The sequence below is a fragment of the Emydura macquarii genome, unplaced genomic scaffold (genome assembly GCF_026122565.2).
Source record: "Emydura macquarii macquarii isolate MOO-44397 ecotype Brisbane River unplaced genomic scaffold, CSIRO-AGI_Emac_v2 contig_320, whole genome shotgun sequence".
Lineage (NCBI taxonomy): Eukaryota > Metazoa > Chordata > Testudines > Chelidae > Emydura > Emydura macquarii.
In genome coordinates this window covers 7,953,657-7,973,678 of record NW_027130457.1, presented here as the reverse complement: position 1 = coordinate 7,973,678, position 20,022 = coordinate 7,953,657, and the positions used below count along the sequence as shown (strand labels likewise).

The 20,022-nt window shown below is 40.8% G+C and overlaps 1 protein-coding gene across 1 annotated transcript in view; it reads right to left on the bottom strand.

The window, feature by feature from the left end:
* Positions 1-20,022, bottom strand: part of DNAH5 (dynein axonemal heavy chain 5) — a 186,850-nt gene that overhangs the window by 40,481 nt on the left and 126,347 nt on the right. The window contains exons 65-69 of the mRNA XM_067570022.1: positions 11,645-11,888; positions 5,609-5,723; positions 4,945-5,135; positions 3,332-3,453; positions 2,579-2,728 (exon numbers count right to left, since the gene is read on the bottom strand). Of these exons, the coding sequence (XP_067426123.1) occupies positions 2,579-2,728; positions 3,332-3,453; positions 4,945-5,135; positions 5,609-5,723; positions 11,645-11,888 (822 nt within the window). The remainder of the gene's footprint in view (positions 1-2,578; positions 2,729-3,331; positions 3,454-4,944; positions 5,136-5,608; positions 5,724-11,644; positions 11,889-20,022) is intronic.

The following is a 20,022-nucleotide window of genomic DNA, read 5'->3' as shown; positions in this document are numbered from 1 at the left end:
AAGGAGGAAAAAATCCCTTGAATTATTTAAAAGATAGTGGGTAAAATTAACTAGATGATCCATTATTTAGCCTCCAAACACAGACTCTTCACAAGTCAAAATAGCAAGCTTTGAAAACTGTTACTCTCAAGTAAATTTGTATTTATTCTCTAAAGCCAAGTACTGTAAATCATAAGAAGCTAGATTCACCATGAATAGGACATTCCTGTCTTTGTAAGAGGAATATTCTGGACCAGGTTCAGCTCTGGCATTGAAATTAGTCCCCTGACTTCAACAGAAGTTGTATCCATCTACACCAGAGCTGAATTTTTGCCATCTATCAAAAGTCCAGAGACGATTGCAATGCCAAGAATTAAGTTTTGTGAAACAATATACACAACTTAACAGAAATAATATCATCCTAGAGATTAACTCCAGCCTTCCACATTTCGATATGGATAAAAATTTCTGGTTTCCTTAACACTTTTCCAACTGACAGCACTGGAGTTTCAATTTTCAATATTTTAAAGTATTTTAAGCAGCTGCCCAGTTCTGTTATTTTAAAGGAGCTAAAGACCTATTTTAGTAACTGGACAGCACTTAAATTCCAGAATAACATAGAACAAGAGGAAGAATTGCAGCAACAACTCAAACTATTTACAAAGACAGCTGTAGCAGTTAAGATACACAGAGGTTATCACACATCTACAAAGAATGCAACCAAGCAATGATGCAAAACTGAAAGGTCAGTCAAACATGTATCTGAACAAAGCTTCTTTGATAGTGCATTCAAGTGTTAGTGCCTCTTGGGCAGGTGGAGCAGTAAATAACTGAAAGGATCCCAAGTGCCAGGCAGAGTACTGAAATTTCCTATGAGAGAGAAAGGAGAGTCAGCGTGCAAGTTAAAACCTCAGGGAGAAGGGAGAAGGATCCAAACCATAATAAAACTAGATATGCTATGTATATGGATGGTACAGAAGAAGCAGCCACATCTGAACAGGCATATGAAATCCAGAGAAGTGAAAGTTAAAGAAGATCCACCTCAAAAAAACTTCGAGCTTCTGAGCAAGCATGTAAGATAGAATGCTATTAAGCCAATTTGCTAAGACAGTCAGGAATTTGTAGTCACAGCCATATCTATAAAGTGTGGTTTACAACTGATTTTGCATTTCAAGGTTGTACATCTTGCTTTTCTTGAAAAACTTTCATAATGGACTAAAATTTAAGAGAGATGTACACAAATATATGCACATAAAAAAGTTTGTACACCTATAACACAGAGTGAAAGCGAGAGAGAGAGAGATGTTACCTACATATCTCTCAGCGGTAACAAAACAAGTTTAATGTTAGGCAGAAAACGACTTGTGGGATCCAATGTAAGTGGGAAAGCTGACTCACATTTGATTCTCTGGTAGTGTAGATTAATAACCAGAAACAAATACATTTATCAGAACATTATAACACAAATAGGATGTTATAAATACATTATGGACATAATATATCACTATGATATTCTGCTTAGAATAACCTGTTGGTAGCGGTTAAAAAAAAATCAAATCCTGAACAGGTTTGTTAACTCACCAAGAGCAAGCAGAGAAGAGTTGTGTTTTCCCCTGCTCACTGTCCAGCTAATTTATTTATCAAGAAGTAGACTCACAAGAGTCTATGTCCAATGGGCTTCGAGAGTGGGTGAAAAGGATTTGCAGTCTCACCACAAAACGCTTAGTATGATTGGTCCAGATACTGAAACCATTGTTCTGTTAATATGAACTCAGTCATTCTGGGTCAATGCCACCCTTCTTTGCAGCACCCACTTCATGGGGAGTAGCCAAGGGAAAGAACATCTAGCCAGAATGCTTTTTTGCTATAGCATTTCTAGGAAATCTGAATATTTACCTATTTTCCACATGAACCATATAGTTCTCATATTTCTCTTCTCATTTTCCATGGAAACATTTGGACAAAATCTACTTATTTGGTGAAATTCTGTACAGTTTGAAATGAAGGATGAGCTCAAACCAAACAACAACAAAAAAGTTCTTAAATTATCTGATTCTCATGTAGTTTAACTCAACAGCATGAAGAAAAGACAAGGCAGAACATAAGAACATATAAAGTCAAAAAAAGCAGATTGGTGTTTAAATAATGTCTTTCAAAGTTTTAGATAAGACTTCAGCAAAATTTTAAGGTGGCTATGAAATTCCAGCTAGGATTTCTGTTACCATATTAACTAAGCTGGTAAGCAAGTTTCTACTTACCTTACAAGGCAATGTGGCCTAAGCACAGTAACTCCTGAGTTTAAGTTTCAACTCAGGAGGAAAAGAGTCAATCTTTCCAAGGTGGGCTTATCACACAATGGGATCACCCCTCTGATAGGTGTATGAATTAGCATATGTCTGTAAAGTACTTTGAAAAAATACCAAGTGCCATTTAAGTAGCAAGGATTATTAGAAGATAGTTTTAGTGCTATGCATGTAAAGTTTTACTGTGATGCTATATTGTATTTTGATAAAATATATTCAAACTTAATTAAGTAGTTCCTACTGGAAGTTATTACAACTGGAGAAGCAGACAAAAATATGCCTACAGGTTAATGTACCTGAGCTATGGTTCTATCAGGACACCAGGATCTAATAAGGAGGAGACGTCTGAAGCAGTCCAGAGATTGATCATAGCCACTGGGAACAAGTTCTTCCTCCGGATTCTCCTTATCAAACCAGATTTTCCACTGTTTCTCTGTTCTTGAAATCTGCCCACACAAGGCAGAGAACCACATTTCACAATACAGAAGGAGTCACACTGAAACACACAAACTCCAAAACTTTCAGTGAAGATCAGACATTAGAGGCATACCCATGTTTATTTATTATCCTTTGTTTGTATAGGGCTACTATGGATATTAGAAGAAAAAACTTTTAGACTGAGTACAAAAAGAGGACTGCATTGATGCCCTCAACCAAACTACTACACCAAATATTTACCTTTAAGTATTGGAAAGGGCAATCAAAATGGAGCACTCTAGGGATGCAGGAAAGCTTGCATCCCTATGGGAACAAAGTTAGGTTGTGTTGTGTGGTGGAGGAGAATTGGGAAAATGTTAAGGTGTGTGTGTACCTGTGGGTAGAGGAAAGAAGATATGTATGACTAAGTGGCCTTTCTTCATTTATTTGCTTTCCTGATTTCTTTTGTCAGGTATATTGTATATAGCAGCCTTAATTGTTTCACAGCCTAATTTTGTATATTAATTATTCCATTGTTCAAAGGTGTCTATGGACATGGTCAAATACTTAGTGATCATCAGTTCGTTGGTGTCTCTTAATTTATACGGCTCTTTGGGGAAACTGTTACTTACTTGGTCAAGAACATCTGAGAATTGTCTAAGCTTACTGAGTTCCACCAGGTTCAGCCAAGTCATATCCAGAATCCATTTAGCTGGTTTAGGAGGACAAGCTTTAAGGTCCAGAGAAGCACCACCTGTAAGGGGTAAGACTATAATTAGAGCCTGTTTTAAAAAATAGAATTTTCCAGAAAAGTAATATTTTGGAAAAATCTTATCTAAATATTGAGACCATATTCCAGGCACTTCTACAGTAGATGAAAGCTCTGAACATTTTCAAAAAGTCTGTTCACAATTCAATTTCCTCTGAAAAACTTTAAATTTGCATGAACAAGTTTGAGAATTCGAAACATGAGGCATTTCAAACAAATTTAGGATTTTTACACACACACACACACACACACACACACACACACACACACACACACACACACACACACACACACACACACACACTTCTGAAAAAAAGTATTTTTGAACATACAGGGGGCCCTGTCAAAATTGTAACCTAGTTTCATTGAAGTGATAAATCTTGGGTTACAAAAAACCTGGCCTTTTAATTTTTACTTTATTTTTTGTGTAAAACTAATACAACAAAAGCTAAATTATTCAAAGCCCTGTTATAGAAAGGTCAGTTGTCTCCACTGAAGTTCAATTCAAGCTAGATGAGTATGGAGGAAAGAGGTGCTACCTGAATCACTGACTTCTTGAAGAGAAATACGCAAGGAGAAGCTATGTTGTGTATAAAAACTTCTGCACCAACTTCAGTTGGTCAGCATTGGAGAAGTCAAGTATCAACTGTAGTTTTGTAAAGAGTACATTTACCATACATCCTGGACCACCTCACTTGGTCTCTGCTGACTAGTTGCCTCCTGAAGACTTTTTCTAACACTCCTGTGTCCTGAGAAGCCTCAAACAAACTGCCATTCCTTTAAGCCAATCTTCAGTTCCCCCAAAAAGTTAGCCCTGCCTGAGGTGTAAGATTTAGTATGGGGGCAGGGACAAGTTTTTCTTTTAAATCATAAAAAGTCCATGTGAAGCCTAGTGTATTACTGGACTAGAAACAGGACCGGTGCATGCTCCGTTGGAAAGGGAGCAGCGAATGATGCTTAGCTTCCCAGTGGGGGCACACAATACTTGCATAAGGTTAAGCCTGTAAAGTCATAACATGTTTACGTACAGAAAACCTATTAAGGTCATTGAGAATTGTTTTACATCATTTTCAGTTTCATTACCCTGTATTTACTAATAAGCCAAGGGCCCTTTAGTGTCCACATCTCTTTTTTCAAATTCTTTGACCAAAAATTATACGCATGCTGGATAGTGCTCGGACTACCTACTTCAAAATCATCTGAAATTGTGCTATGATGAGACTGCTCTTTCACCTCCTGTCACCTCTTTAATTCCTAACACCTAAATCCTCAAAGCTCAATATTTTCCCATAAGTCACCAGTACAGTATCATGCTATGTCACTAAATGGGATGTTTTGTGTTCATTCTTTAACTCCTCTGATTTTCCAGATGCAGTAACAGCTGACAGGCTGACAAGCCATACCTATAAATGAATTACTCACAGATATGGCACAATAATGTATTTGCATATTTTCTAAGTATGCAGTTGTTCTGACCTTTAATAAGTGTCAGGAACTCTTCATGCTTCACTCTGTTTCTCTGCATGTCTATTTTCAAGGCAAGCAGTAAGGTGAACAGGAATTTGTGCTTCTCGTAAAGTCCTCTGGCAGCATACTTATACACTTCATAGGTCATATGGTCAATTATATTAGCAAGTCTCTTACTCGTAATTGGGCTCTTGACAGACCTGTTCAAAAGGAAAATTTAGTTCAGTGCCTGTATGGTTTAAGTTTCTAGAAAGGCTTTTCTGGAAAAGAGTAAGGCAAGTATGCAGGAAGTTCTAGATCATCATCCTGAACATCTCAAAAATGAATAGGTCACTAAGACATATTACCAGAAGACAACAGAATAGGAAATAATCTAAAACTGAAGCAACCTATCAGAGTCCTCACCTCTGACAAGATCTATTTGTACTGGAAAGAAATATTTCATAATGGACTAAAAAACTTCCTCATACCATGGTCAACAGATAAAGCTTAAGGAGTCATAGTAAGCAAGTATATTTCATAGTTCTATGCTTCAGCATGTGATAGCATAATAAAATAGAAGTAGGAAAGCCCTACTTTAGGAGAAACACTGTGGTTTAGTTTACTACAGGTCCTGTCTGTAAGCTGGCTTCTGGGGAAAAAAGTCAACTGATCTTTCAGTAATGTTACTTACCTGGCTAGAGAAAGATCGAAGAGCCCCAGAAACTGTCGAAGTGAAGTCTGATACATCACATTGACCATACTCATCTCAGTTATAAGGAAATATAGGATGCTCCCTCTTGTTGCAACTGAAGGATGAAGAAAAAGGCTGTGCTTAAAGCATAAAATGCAAAACAAAAAAAATGCAGATATCTAAACTGAGTGCATCAAGTGTTACAATGCTAATGACAACAACCAAAGAACTTTTAGTTGCTATATCATTAACCACTCACAATTGGTTTAGTGTTAATTCTGGTCTCATTTATGGGTCAGTAAACAGTTAAAATGTGTTTTCTATAACTGATGCAAAACCCAGTTTCCCAATATGGGTACACTCAGAGGATACCTAACTCTGTATTTGGATGTTTAAATCAGCATTTGAATGTACATAGTTTTGTTAGATGTGTTTAAGCGCCAATTGAGTTTCCAAATGAATATCTTAGACATCCTATTATATATAGAAGCCATATGAGAATCAGGACTACTACATTGTAACTCATTCCTCATCAGGAACTGAGGATAGCATGCACTTTGTATTCCTCATGACCTGAATTTTGACTGGTGGAGGTGTTGGTGTTGGGCAGGGAAGAGATTCTGATTGAAGGGCTTCAGAAGGGAAACACAAAAAACTGGATGTATTTTGAGAGACTAGGGAAGCTGCAATTTGAAGGTTAGTGGGTTAATCTGCTGGCACATGGTGAAGGGACCCAGGAACTGGTGGTCCAATTTCTGGGAGGGTTGATTAGTCCGCAGATGCAGATGCAAGCCAGATCTTCTGGCCTACTGTGAACAACCAGAGCTTCTTGTCACCAATGGTCCGCATGACTCTTGACATCTCTTCTAGGTGGTTCCTGAGCTCTCCCTGAATAAGATGGAACTGTTGGACCCAGTTGGTGGCAGCAGGATTCAGGGAAACTGCTGATAACGCAGATTGAAAATGGGGGTGGACCCATAATTGATGAAGAAGGGACACCAAATCCATGAAGGCATGGTTGAAGTTGTTGCATAAAAACTCTGTAGGTGGCAGGAGCATGGACCAGTTACTTTGGTGATCATTTATGAAGCACCTCAAGTACTGTTCCAATACTTGGTTCACCAGTTTGGTTTGTCCATCTGTTTGGGAGAGATATAGAGTGGAGGTAGATAGGTGGACATCCAATAGTCTGAACGAGTCACACCAGAAGCAAGAGGTGAACTGTGGGCCTCAGTTGGAAACTCTGTGGTCTGGGAGTCCATGGAGTGACCTTTGTTGTGCAGCATGACTTGGGTGGTAATCTGCAGAAGCCAGGTGGTAGCAGGGGAAGAAGCGGGCCAGTTTGGTCAGGCAATCCACAACCATTAAGACTACAGTGTGGCCTTCAGATACTGAGAGTTCCATAATAAAATCTAGGTTGACGTCAGACCATGGGCTAGCTGGAGTCTTGAGGGGTACTGAGGCATCAAGGGGTCTGGTTCAGGGTGTCTTGGTAGATGTACAGCATTTGGAATAGTCTACTTGTACTTGAACCTCGGCCCGCATGCACCAGACAACATGTGGGTGGTATTCCAGTGGTCAACATGGCCCACCAATGGAGCATCATGGCACAGCCATAGCTCCCTCCAGTCACGAGTGGCTTGGGGGCACATATATGTACTCATCAAAGTATGTTATCCCATCCTACATGGAACAGTGCATTTTACACCCCACACCCGCCAATGGCATGGACCATGTCCCTTGAGCAAATCTTCTTTCAAGGCAGACCAGATGCGGTCTCACTGAACTGTGGCATTTGCAAAGTTACCAGGCTTAAAGAGGTAGGGGGCTCAGAAGTCTGGTCTTGGCTTCCACAGTAACGCTCCCTCTTCTGCGATAGAGCATCAGCTTTCCAATTTCATGTTCCCAGGTGGTAGGTAATTGTAAACTTGAACTGAGAAAAGAGCAAGGCTCACCTTAACTGCCTCTGGTTCAATGCTCAGACCCTGCAGAAGTATTCAACGTTCTTATGGGCAGTGAAGACCTATACTGGATGCTGAGCTCCCTCAAGGTGGTGCTGCTGCCATTCTTCAAATGCAGTTTTTATGGCAAGCAACTCTTTGTCCCGTATTTCATAGATCATCTCTGTGGAAGTAAGTTTTCGAGAACTGGGGTCCAATTTGCAGTGAGAGTACTGCCTCTATGGTCACTTTGCATGCATCTGCTTATACTATAAATGGATGAGTTGGGTTGGGGTTTGCCAGAATTGAGGATGTGGTGAAGGTGGCTTTTAGCTGATCAAAGGTGAGCTGGGACTCGGGTGACCAAGCGACTTGGACAACTTTGAGAAGGAGTGCAGTCAGGGGAGTTAGTTGGGAGAAGTTGGCAATGAATCTCTTATAAAAATTTGCAAAGCCCAAGAAATGCTTAAGTTCCCAGAGGGTCTAGGGTGCTGCCCATTTGCGGATGGCTTCCACCTTCTGTGGATCCATCTCCCCAGAGGAAACCCAGATGATATACCCTTATATACCTAAAAATTCAATGGTGGCCTGGTTGAAGGTTCACTTTCCCAGTTTGGCATACTAACCATGATTCCACATAAGACAGACGGGACATGGTGAAAGCGGTGCCCCAGGTTCTCAAAAAATGGTAGTATATTGTCAAGGTAGATGATCACATACTGGTCCAGGATATCCCTGAACAGATCATTGATGAAATGCTGAAGTGTTGTAGGGGCATTGGTTAAGCCAAACGGCATAATCAAATATTCAAAATGCCCATTTCAGCTACAAAAAACAATCTTCTATTCATCCCCAGGCTTTATGCACACTAGCTTGCATGCCACCGAAGGTCTAGTTCTGTGAAGATCCTGACAGTCCTCAAGAGGTGCAGCAATTCTGGAATGAGGGACAAGGGGTGACCGCTACAAATCATCACTTGGTTCAATGCACAACAGTCTACAGAGAGGCATAGTGACCCATCTTTCACAAAGAGGATTGGTGCCCCTGCTGGAGAGGTAGATTATTGAATGAAGCCCTGGGTAAGGTTTTCCTGGATATATCAACATAGACCCTCCAGCTCTGGTTCAGACACTGTATATCCATCCATAAAGAACCATTGCCCTGGGCTGTAAGTCTATTGGACAGTCGTAATCTCTGTGTGGAGGTAGAGAGTCCACATTTTTCTTTTCAAACACATCTAGGTAGCCATGGTACTTTGTCAGGGAGTCTGAGATTCTGGCCAGAAGGCACTCCCCTAGGCACAGGTCACTTGGATACTGGTTGCTTCATTGCAGACATACTTTCTATAGTATTTGGAGAAGAAGCTAATGCTCCTCCAACACCAGGAGATTCATGGGTCATGCTGCTCCAACCAAGGAGTGCTGAGAATTATCGGAAAGAACAAAGAGTGCATCACATCGAAGCATATTAGTTCTCAGTGCCCATCCACTATGTCCTCTAAGGAGATGGTCTCTTGAGTCACTGGTCCCATGATAGAGGTGACCATATCATTCATATCTATCAGGTCTGGTGTGGATTTCAGCTGGAAGGAGATCAGGAGTGTTTTGGTTGCCTTGGAATCTATAAAGTTGGCAGCAGGACCAGAGTCTATCATTGCTAGTTGTGGGGGGATCTGTTGCTCCTGCTCCAACACCTGCAACTGCAGTAGCAACTGGAAATGAGGGGAAACACCATGGTTCCCAGTTTGGGTTCTAACTGAGGATGGAGGGTAATGGTTCCAGATCATGGAGCTCTGGTGGTGTCCAGGCTGTACCCCCTACTGGGCCTAGGCTGGTCCTCTTCCCAAGTTCTTTTGAGCTGGGCAGAAGGCAAGGGTGTGTCCTGGTACTCCACAGTAAAAACAGAGGTTCCACAGTCATTGACTTTCTCTTTCCTCCAGAGTGTGACACTGGCGACCCAGGTCAACTTGCAGGGGTTCAGTACTCAGTTCTACAGGCCTTGGTGTGAAAGGCAGGTGTGGGGGCATTGGGCCACCCCTCCTTTCCTCATTCTTCTCCTGCAGCCGAGTCAATGCACAGAGTAAGGTCAATAAAGGTGTCTAGGTGGGTGGGGTCACAAATGAACAGCATAGGTGGTGACCAGCCCTTCCCCTGACAAAGCTTTCAGAGGGCAGCTTCTGCAGAGCGGATATGATGCGGGTCATCAAAGATGGTCACAAAGACTTATAGGAAGGTTTCCCAACCAGAGACCACTGGGGTGTTCTGCTCCAATGGGAGGCCCAATCAAGCACTTCACTGTAGAGCAGGCTGACTACTAGCCTCACCTTAGTTTGGTCTGTAGGGTATTCTCAGGGGCAGACCAGAAAGAGAAGCCTGCATTGGTTCAGAAACCCCCAGAATTTCTGAAGATCCTCGTTGAACCATTCGGGCAGTGGTACTGCAAGGACTGGTTCAGGCGATGCATGATCTGTTTGGGCATGTAGGGTCGCTGCTCCTCCCTGTGAGCGTGTGAGCTGCTCTCATGGAGTCTGTGCTTTGGTCGTGAACTGCGCCACATGAACCTGCAACCAGGCTACGTGTTCGTGCAGGGTCTGTACTTTGGAGTGTGCCCTGCATAGTGTGGATCTGTAGTATGAGGTTCTCTGCCCTGCAGACAGGTGACTTGGTCCTGCAGGTCCCAGGCCGTTGTGGAGCCGCTGTTTGGAGGGCAGCCCATTCTTTCCATCACTTGTGGAGGGATTGGATGAATTGGGGGGGAGGGGCAGAAGTGGTCTGAGCAAACTGTCATGACCGGGACATGGGTGGACTGACCTAGTAGTCAGAGCAGGAGTCAGGGGTCAGGCCGGGTCAGATACCAAGAGATCAGAGTCTAAGACAGGCCAGAGGACAGACAGAGAATCAGGTGTCAGGAAGCAGGCTGGGTCACTTTACCAGGAGATTGGGGTCAGATGCCAGGTTACAGATAGCAATCAAAGTTGAGGATGAACCAGGGTCAGAAGCCAGAGTCTAGGGTCTATCGCAAACAGGGTTTGGAACAGAAGTAGTCAGGCAGTCTGTGGTGTTGTTCATTAGCTTTCCTTTATAGCTTCCTCGTTTATATATTGGCCAATCAGTGGGCTGTGAGAGGCTGCCCCTCAGACCCTGCTGCGAGGAACTTCCTGCCAAACCTGGCTTCATAGGGTCCTGCCATGGATGTCCAGCCTAAACCTCCAGTCATGAGACAGAGGCATCAATGACCCAGTAACCTCATGGTCTCAGGTTCTAGCCCTGCATGTTCTTACACTATGTAACAGATGCCATTTCATGAAGCTCTCAAAATGCAGAGAAGTCACAACTGAACACTACATGGAACATTTCATTCCAGAAATAACAAATCAAAAAGTAAACCACAGAATACATAACTTACAAAACAATGTAAGGGCCTGGCCATTGTTCAAGAGGTGGTCTCTTGACTTCAGTGATTGAATGCTAAAATTGCTAAGTTTTATAATACATTAATTCATTCTCTTAAAGACACCACAGTATACCCGTGTCCCTTTGTTACTGCAATCTTCTACATAAGAATACATGTTTAATCACATGTTCCATGTTTAACTATTGCGCCAATTTAGGGAAAAAATATCTAGAATGAATGAAGCATTTACAATACAACAATAGTGCCCAAATAAAATTTCAACACATTAAGACTAAAGAAAGTTCAGGTGCTACAGATAAGTTTATGCCCTTTCCTCAACATCGGTCAGGTTGGCAGTCTATAACACACCAATATTTTGTGGGTTGGAAAGTAATATAAAACTGGGCTGTATCTTCCAAGTCCACTCTGTATATAGGTACAGAAATAAGCCTTATAACAGATTCTTCATTGGAATTGGTAAGAGTTCAGCAAGCAATTCACACAAGATAAATTGATATATTTTTCCACAACTGATCAATATGCTATTTATCTTATCCTTTTCATTTTCAGGGAAACACAATTCCCCTGTTATTTGTATAATCACTTTTTCTTCATGCTCTCATCCTCATTTCTCCCACTCTAGTATTCTCTTTTTTCATTTGCTTGTCACATCTGTCTTTCATTATCACAGATTCCAGCTCACCAAGTCTATACTCCTCACGGGCTGAGTTGATCTGTATTTCAGTCTCAGCAGAAATCTGCAGTTTCTGTGTCACTTCCTCAGCAGTCTTCTTGGTGTTACTCAATACAGTGATCAGACTCTCATCGTCCACCAAAGAACCTTGTGTGCTTGTCAGTCGATAGAGCAAGTTATCTTCTAGCTCTTTCATCCTTCTCTTGTTGGCAGCCACATCTTCCATGAGATCCGTTCTCTCTTTTTCTAATTCCTGTTATAGTGAAAAACAATACTTGAGATCAGCCCATGTGCAATAAAGAGTAAATTATAGTTCTAACGATCAAAGATATAGAGTGTTCTCACTGACACTAATTTAAATCTGGAGTAATTTCACTGCCTTCACTGGAGTAACTTCAGATTTACACTTGATCTCTCTGAGAACAGATTTGCCCAATATTTTACCTGTTTCCTAAAAAGTGTTACCTGGCACTTTAAACAAGTTTATATTGTTAACAGAGATATGCATGAGATTCATTATTCTATAACCAGAAAGACTTCAGATAGTCACATCCCAAAAATATTCAAATTAAATCCATTTATAAACTCTACCCATGTTCTATTAATAGTAGGGACCAATGGTAAAACTAGCTACCACAAATGCAGCCACACGAGCATGAATTATATATGCATACTTGAGCATTTGCTAATTCCCCTCCACATCTGTAGAGTGTGGCCAAGAACAAAATCAGTGGATAATAGAAACAACGAGAGTTCTGTGGTACTTTAAAGACTAACAAATTTAATTTTTGTAGGCACAAGCTTTCGTGAGACAGCTCGCTTCACTTTCTACCTCTGCATCTGACGAAGTGAGCTGAGTCTGACGAAAGCTTGTGCCTACAAAAATTAAATTTGTTAGTCTTTAAAGTGCCATAGAACTCTCATTGTATTTGCTGTATACAGACTAACACAGCTACCCCTCTGGAAGTGGATAATAGAAAATATCTTATTCGTAAACAGCATTTCACCAGTGGACAGGTCAATCTAGACTGTTGGGTTCCAATTTATTTATTTATACAGGCACTAGCTGCCACACATCCATAAATAATATAAACCCATAATTCCTCAGGCACTAATCCAAGTGAGTTCAAAGTGCGTACTGGCATGCCACCCATAAATATCGATGCATTGAAATTACTTCATTGAGTAAGAGGTGTGTGATGCCTTGCACCCCTGTGTTCACCCTTATAGTATATTTGTGTATTGTTTAATGCAAATTATGTCATATAAAATGTTTTTGGAATGCTCATGATGCACTGAACATTATTGTTATAGTAATATATTTATTGCAATCTCATGTGTATGGTTATGAGGCTTCGCTATGTAATATTCCCAAAGCTGTGTCCTCATGGCTTGAAATGTGTCCAGGCAAAACCTTCCAGGAGCGGAGGGACAATTCACACCTCATCAAGGATTGCATAGGACAAACCCAGCTCAGCTTTCCAGGAACAGAGGACTGGCCTAGGCATCAGCAAAGAACCAACCGGACTCTCGAGGGAGCCACCCCCCTTCCGTTGGCCAGGTTGGAACTGCAATGGTAATGCTTACCGACTCAGGACATGGATGAAACCATACAAAGACATTGATTGTCACCTGACTCTGGAGGGGGGAGCAAATCCCCAGAGGGGAGAAGGAATATTTTAGAAAGGGGAGACATTTGCCATGCTCTCCCTCTTCCACCTCCATCTACAAACATCACAAAAAAACTGAAGTGTTGACCAAAAGGAAGAGCCTGGCTGAACAGAAACCAGCCAGCCTGTGGTGAGAAACACCTAATTTTGTAAGGTTGCTGAAAGTGTTAAGGTTAGTTTAGAATGCATTTTGCTTTTGTTTTCTCTTGACCAAATCTGACTTGTTATCCTTTGACTTATAATTGCTTAAAATCCTTCTGTAGTTTATAAATTTGTTTGTTTTTTTATTTTACCTAAAGCAGTGTGTTTGGTTTGAAGTGTGTTGGAAACTCCACTTGGAGTAACAAGTCTGGTCTATATCAATTTATTTGTTAAATTGACAGACTTATATGAGTTTACATTGTTCAGTGGGCATAACTGAACATTGTAAGACCGAAGTTCCTAGGGTAGCATCTGAGACTAGGGGTTTTGACTGGAGCCATTTTACTGCATAATCCAAAAAGTGGCTGGCTAGAAGTGCTCACTCACTCAGTTAGGTGCAGCTTGCTTGCCAAAGGCTGTGCGTGAACATCCCAGGAGTGGGGGTTCTCACAGCAGAGCAGGGCAAAGCAGGTTCCAGAAGTGGGGGATTGGGGTGACTCAGCCATTCACCAGCCCAGATTGCACTAAGGACATCACAAGGTGGCACATTGTTAGAATTAAAAGTTTGTAAAGAAAGTTTTGCTTGAGATTTGTTTCAAGTAAGAGACTTCCCAGACAAAAAAGTGACAAAAACTAGGACAGTCCTCAATAAAGCTATGACTCAGCAAGATACTTTGACATATACTTGACTAAGTGTGTGTGTAATCCCATAATCTGGAAGAACCACATTCCCTGGTATAAAGAACCTTTCTGTAACTTTTGGGCCAATCTGATACAAAGGCCTCTCGTATGCAGACTCATTCCTCCCTACTGAACTTGTGGCTACAGAGAGGCTGGCAAGAGATTCTACAGTACCAGAGGAAATACTGAGTTACTGTTTGGAAGCCAAATGTATTCCCAAGCATAAGGAAATATCCTAATAATTTTAGCATTCCTTGCATCTTACTTACTGATATTATGTTACTCCATCTTTACTAGACGTATCTGTATATTACCTTCATATAATGCACGGATATACTGGAGAACATTAATTTGGGAAATGAATGTTTAGTTTGTTATATATCTTCTTTACTGGATGATGAAAATGCTTTTGCTTGAAATTTTGGAAGCAGTCTCTGTGCTAAGGTAATTTAATGCAAATTGCCTTTCACTTCTGCAGATTTGAGTTCAAGAGCCTCTGTGTCACAGGTGAAATAGAAAAGGTTATGTCCCTACACCCCTTCTGTAACAATCTACATAGGAAATCATGTAGCTGCCAATCTAGCAAAGTCTGTAGTCCCTCGTCAGTGAAAGCCTGGCAGTGGAATAGTATGTGGCATTGTAAATCAGGTCTGCAGCACATTGGCAAAGCTAGATAGAAAAGCTGCCTGCATTACGCCCATTTCTAACCAGCCCAATCATTCTCTCCCTTTCATCATGTAAAATTTCCCCTTTTCAAAGAAGTAAAGCTAATTGAAAATCCTCCTTTTTTGGAATGTGGCAGCGGAAGCAGAAGATGCTCTGTTATTATCTTTGTCTGCTCCTATCTGTTCCCAAGATACATATGAAAGCATTTTAAACAGTTTTTCCAAAACTCATCTACGCACTTCAAAGAAATCTCAACTTGTAAAAAAATTATTAAAAGCAGTACAAAAAGTGATATTTAAGTTATGATATCCAGCTTTCTTGACATTCACTTAGGCTTACAAAGAAACTTATACCACCTAACTGCTAGTATACAATTAGAGTAATAATTAAAACCCCAAGACCAAATATATATATTCATTCCTGTATTGTTTCAGCCGAGGTTCAAGAACATGATCCTACAGAAGAGGCCTGACTTTAGTTGCTCATTAGAATGCTTTATGTTTGAGAGCGGAGGATTATGAAGCATGAATAAGACTCAGGTAGCACTGCCTTGCTTAAAATACTAAAGTAAGTGGCCAATTTTTAAAAAAATCAAGATTATAAGTGTCCCACAATTTAAGGTCTCTACTGTTGCTCTCTGACCACAGAGAAATTACAACATAGAAGTGATAGATATGAGCAGTACAGCAGTCCAATCTACTTGAAACACTAAGGCCTGGTCTACACTGGTGGCTTAATTCGAATTAAAGTCCCTTAATTCAAATTAATTACTCCCGCATCTACACTTGCGCATTGTTAATTCGAATTAAGGAGCCTTTAAAATCAAATTAATAAAACCACCTCTGCAAGTGGATTAGCGCCTGAAGCGCATCAGTTAATTCTCATTAGTGTGAGTGTGGATGCAATGGGACTTAATTTGAATTAATTGGCCTCCAGACTGTATCCCATGATGCCCCATTTCAGTACCCTCCCCCAAAGCAGCCCCGGGAAGATTTAAATCTTCATTTTCTGTGGTGAACAGGTTTAAAATCCAAGCTGCGATCACCCCCACACAAACACAGAACAAGCCCTTTGCAGTTTCTCTTTAAGGGTTTGAAAGATTTTACACACACCCCCTCCCCGTGTGGTGAATGCGTTTTAACTGCCCAGCAAGCCCTTTGCAGTTTGTCCCTTTAAGATTTGTCCCTTTGAAAATTTAGCCCCTTAAAGTTTGTCCCTTTGAAAGATTTCACCCCCCATCCTCCCCGCGTGGTGAATGCGTTTTAAAAGCCAGCAGTGAGAGGAAATTCTTTGCTACATTGTTTCAGTGGCCAATCATGGAAATTGATACTTTCTTAAGAGTTTATTCACAGTGCTACATGTGGATACATTATATCATGCTTTCCATCAGTGAAATAGAAACATTTGTATCACTGTATTAATATACTAACTGACTCAGCTGTTATTTATCTTACATTCTACAGACACCTGTAGAATCAAAATCAAAGGCAAGCAATATACAGGGGGGGGGGTAGGGGGAGCATAAAAGGCAAACAGCATACAGGTGGGGGGGTTCATTTGGTGAAGGGAAAAATCAAAGGCAAGCAATATACAGGGGGTGGTGGTGGGGGGAGCATAAAAGGCAAACAGCATACAGTTCTAAAGTAATCCAGGATAAACTGGGATGTATTTGTCACGGTCAAAATGAGAGCATAGTACAGCTGGCTCCATGTGCCTGCAACAATGGCGATCGGGGGATTAAAAAAAACAGCATGAAAATCCTTTTCCTGTTTGTTTGGGGGTGGGGGAAGAGAGTGGGGGAAGCAGCGCTGCATCCTGGGATGACGACACTCATCACAACAGCCTCTATGGTTAGTTGCACTGTGGGATAGCTTCCCACATTGCACTGCTTTCTAATTCGAATTAAGGCTGGCCAGTGTGGATGCAAGAAACCAGCACAAACACTGTAGTGTGGACAGTCAGCAGCACTTTCTATAAATTGCTTTCTGTAATTCTAATTAAGCTAATTCGAATTAGTGCTGCAGTGTAGACATAGCCTAAGTAATACCATTTTGGTAAAGTTTCTTGTCCTGCAGTGACACAGGACAGCTATAGTCACACTTAACTATTCTGTTTATACCCAAGTGCCAGTTCTAGGGGAGCTGGATAGCACAGGTTTTGCTGAGATAAATTGTTTTAAGGAAGAACTAGAATAATTTCTTCTGTTTTAAATCTCTTCCTTCTCCGCATACTACGATTAACTAGAAAATTGCAGCCAGTCCTCCTTTCCAAGCATAAAGCATGGCAGAAAGTGTTAGGGTTGTGGTTGCAGAATAATATAAATAATATCTCATTAAGGGGAGGCAACCAAAGCACAAGAGGGAGCTTGCTGGACAAGAGATAAAGAAGCTGAAATTCATTTAACTGAAGCCAAATGTGCCAAATGTGACTGGAGGAGAGCAGGTAGAAATCTGTGCAGCAGGGCATTAACTATTCTGGTCTGATAAAGAGGGTGTAATTAAAAAAATAGAGTATTTTAAGGATGGTAGTGGACAGTTAAATGTAATAGTAAACACTGTTGAGAAATCAACTTGGCCCCAATTACATTTAAATGAGTTGTGAATCTGATTTAACAAGTTAAAGCATTAACGACAACTATGGTTTCCACATAAATAAATTGCTTCTTAAAAAAGTAGTTATGAAATTTCTTTGGACGCTAAGTCGCAGGCAATCTGTTGAGCATCAAAACAAGGAACATATCTGAACCAAAATAAAGAGTTCATTTCTGAAACAAATATATGAAATGCTTTTCATTTGTTTAATTTTCATCCAAGATGTAAATTGTGCAGAAACATTCTTGTTAATTTTACATTTTAAGTGGCATTACTTGGATATTTGTTTCACAGGTAACTCCAATAAACTCAAGCGCAAAAACTAATGTTTTAAATCTAGCAATGTGGGCTCAACTCTGTGAAGCGCTACCAAGGACACAGAACGCGCTGAACACTGCCAGATCCCAGTGGCTTCATCAAGACAATTTACAGGATTTCAGCCTAACTGATTTGGAAATATAAACTAAGTAAAGAATTGTATTGGATGTGACCCTTAAAAAACATAAATGCTTCAAAGTTCAAATTTATGTGTCCTTGTATGATTCTTATGTTCTTATGATTTCTCTCAAAGACCTCAAGAGGCCTTTCCCTTCACATTCCAGTTGGACCCAATTGCAACAACCTTGCAACATGGCAGTTCAATAACCTGAATCTTACTGAAGGGTTCACACATCAAAGATTAGGTTGACTCAAGAGATCCCCGCATTTTGTACAAAGTGTCATATTCTCAGCCTGTCACAGTCTCTCTCATCCCCTCTTGCCATGCTCCACATAGCAGACAGCAGCCTGGTCTGAATTAGTGCAGACTACAACCAACTTGTAGAGGCAATTATCCTAGCAACTTTGACTCAGCAGCGAATGCTTTGTGCAGTGGAAGGCAAAGTGAGATCAGCATTCCCTTGCCCAAGACTATCATAGCCAAGATCTGCTGGTCAGCTCCCAACAGATCATCAAAACAAGGACATCCAAATCCCCTCTTTTGCCAAGAATTGGTAACAGGGAATGAGAAATCCAAACCAGACATCAAAATAAACTATTTTTTAAATAGACTATTTTTAAAAGTAGGATGCAATCATAAAATACTTCTGTATCTGAACACTGAAGTCTGATCCTGCAAGGTGCTATAGCAGGGGTGTTCATTCACATTGTTGCCCCTGTCCAATTCTCTTAATCTGCAAATCCTGTTGAACACCTACCATTACAACATAACCAAAATTATATCTGTATCTGCAGACCAACATAGTCATCAGCATAACTGACCATCTGCAGTTGAAAGTCAACGCAGTTGTCAGTGTCATTCAAAAAGGTCCTCATCAGGGCCAGCACTGACAATAATATCAGTAAATGTTAATGGGCGGTTGCCAAACAAGACTTAATAGCCAAAATGTGTGCTGACTACAGTTGTCAGCTATTATGCCTCCAGGAGACACACAGAGGAATTAACAATAACTGTCCCCAGTTACTAGAGATTTACTTGGCCATCAAAAGACACATGAGCAATATGGCAGCGCCTTTTTTCATCAAAAACTGATTTAGTCATAAACACATCTATGACCGATAATAATGACATTCCACACCTGACCATAGATACTAGTGGCTCTCCCATCACATCTTTCTACAAACTGTCATGCAAACTACTCGAGTTCGCTAGCCCACATAACTTCAAACATGACAAAACGTGGGTGATCATCGGTGACTTTAACAGTCCACAGTCAAATGATGCAATAGCATAACTGATGAAAATGAAGAACTAGCTGAACTATGGCCAGATGCACACCACTTGAACTTAAGTCACAAATCCGCCCCTAGAAATGAAGCTACAATTCTGATCCAGCATTTGTCAGCAACAACATAGCTGGTTCATGCAATAAACTTAGTTTGGGTCTGATTCCACATTCACAGTACCAGCCCATCGCCTGCCAGATCAATGCAGCCATAACACCAACTCAGTGCCATTCCAGGACTGCTTTAATTTTAAGAAAGCAGAGTGGAGGGCTTCACCAATTAAGATGCTTCGATATAATAAAGATTGAACCAATACCAAAAAATTATGACCAGTTTTGTCAATGTACCATACACTGTCTTGAAGAAGCATCTTCCACAAGGTTGCAGATCAAATTATGTGTCAGGACTAACATCCAAGTTATCAGATTGATGCACAAAATACAAGCAGAAATTCGAAATAGACCCATTAACTGAAGATAACATTGCAGTTGGCAAAGAATTGGTCTCTTCACTAAAGTTGGAAAAACAGAAGTCATGATAGAATCTCACAGAGTGTGGACTTGACCCACAGGAGTAAGAAAGCATGGACAACCATCTGGAAATTTAACAATGACCCAATGAAGGCAGAGTAACTCTATAATGTTACTGCAGACCAATTCCTAGAAAATGGTAGGTCTTAAGTGGCAGGAAGACCAGGAAACTTGTAATTTTAGTGTACAGTCTACAATGACCATTTGGTCATTTGGCCATCCTCCGGAATTAACCCCCTCAAGAATGGCAAAGGCACCAATCTAGCTAACATTCATACTGAACTAACCAAACACTTTGGACAAGCAATAAAGCACTAATTACTGAAGTTGTTTAACACATGCTCAGCCACATAGAAAATACCCAAGATCTGATGATGAGTGTG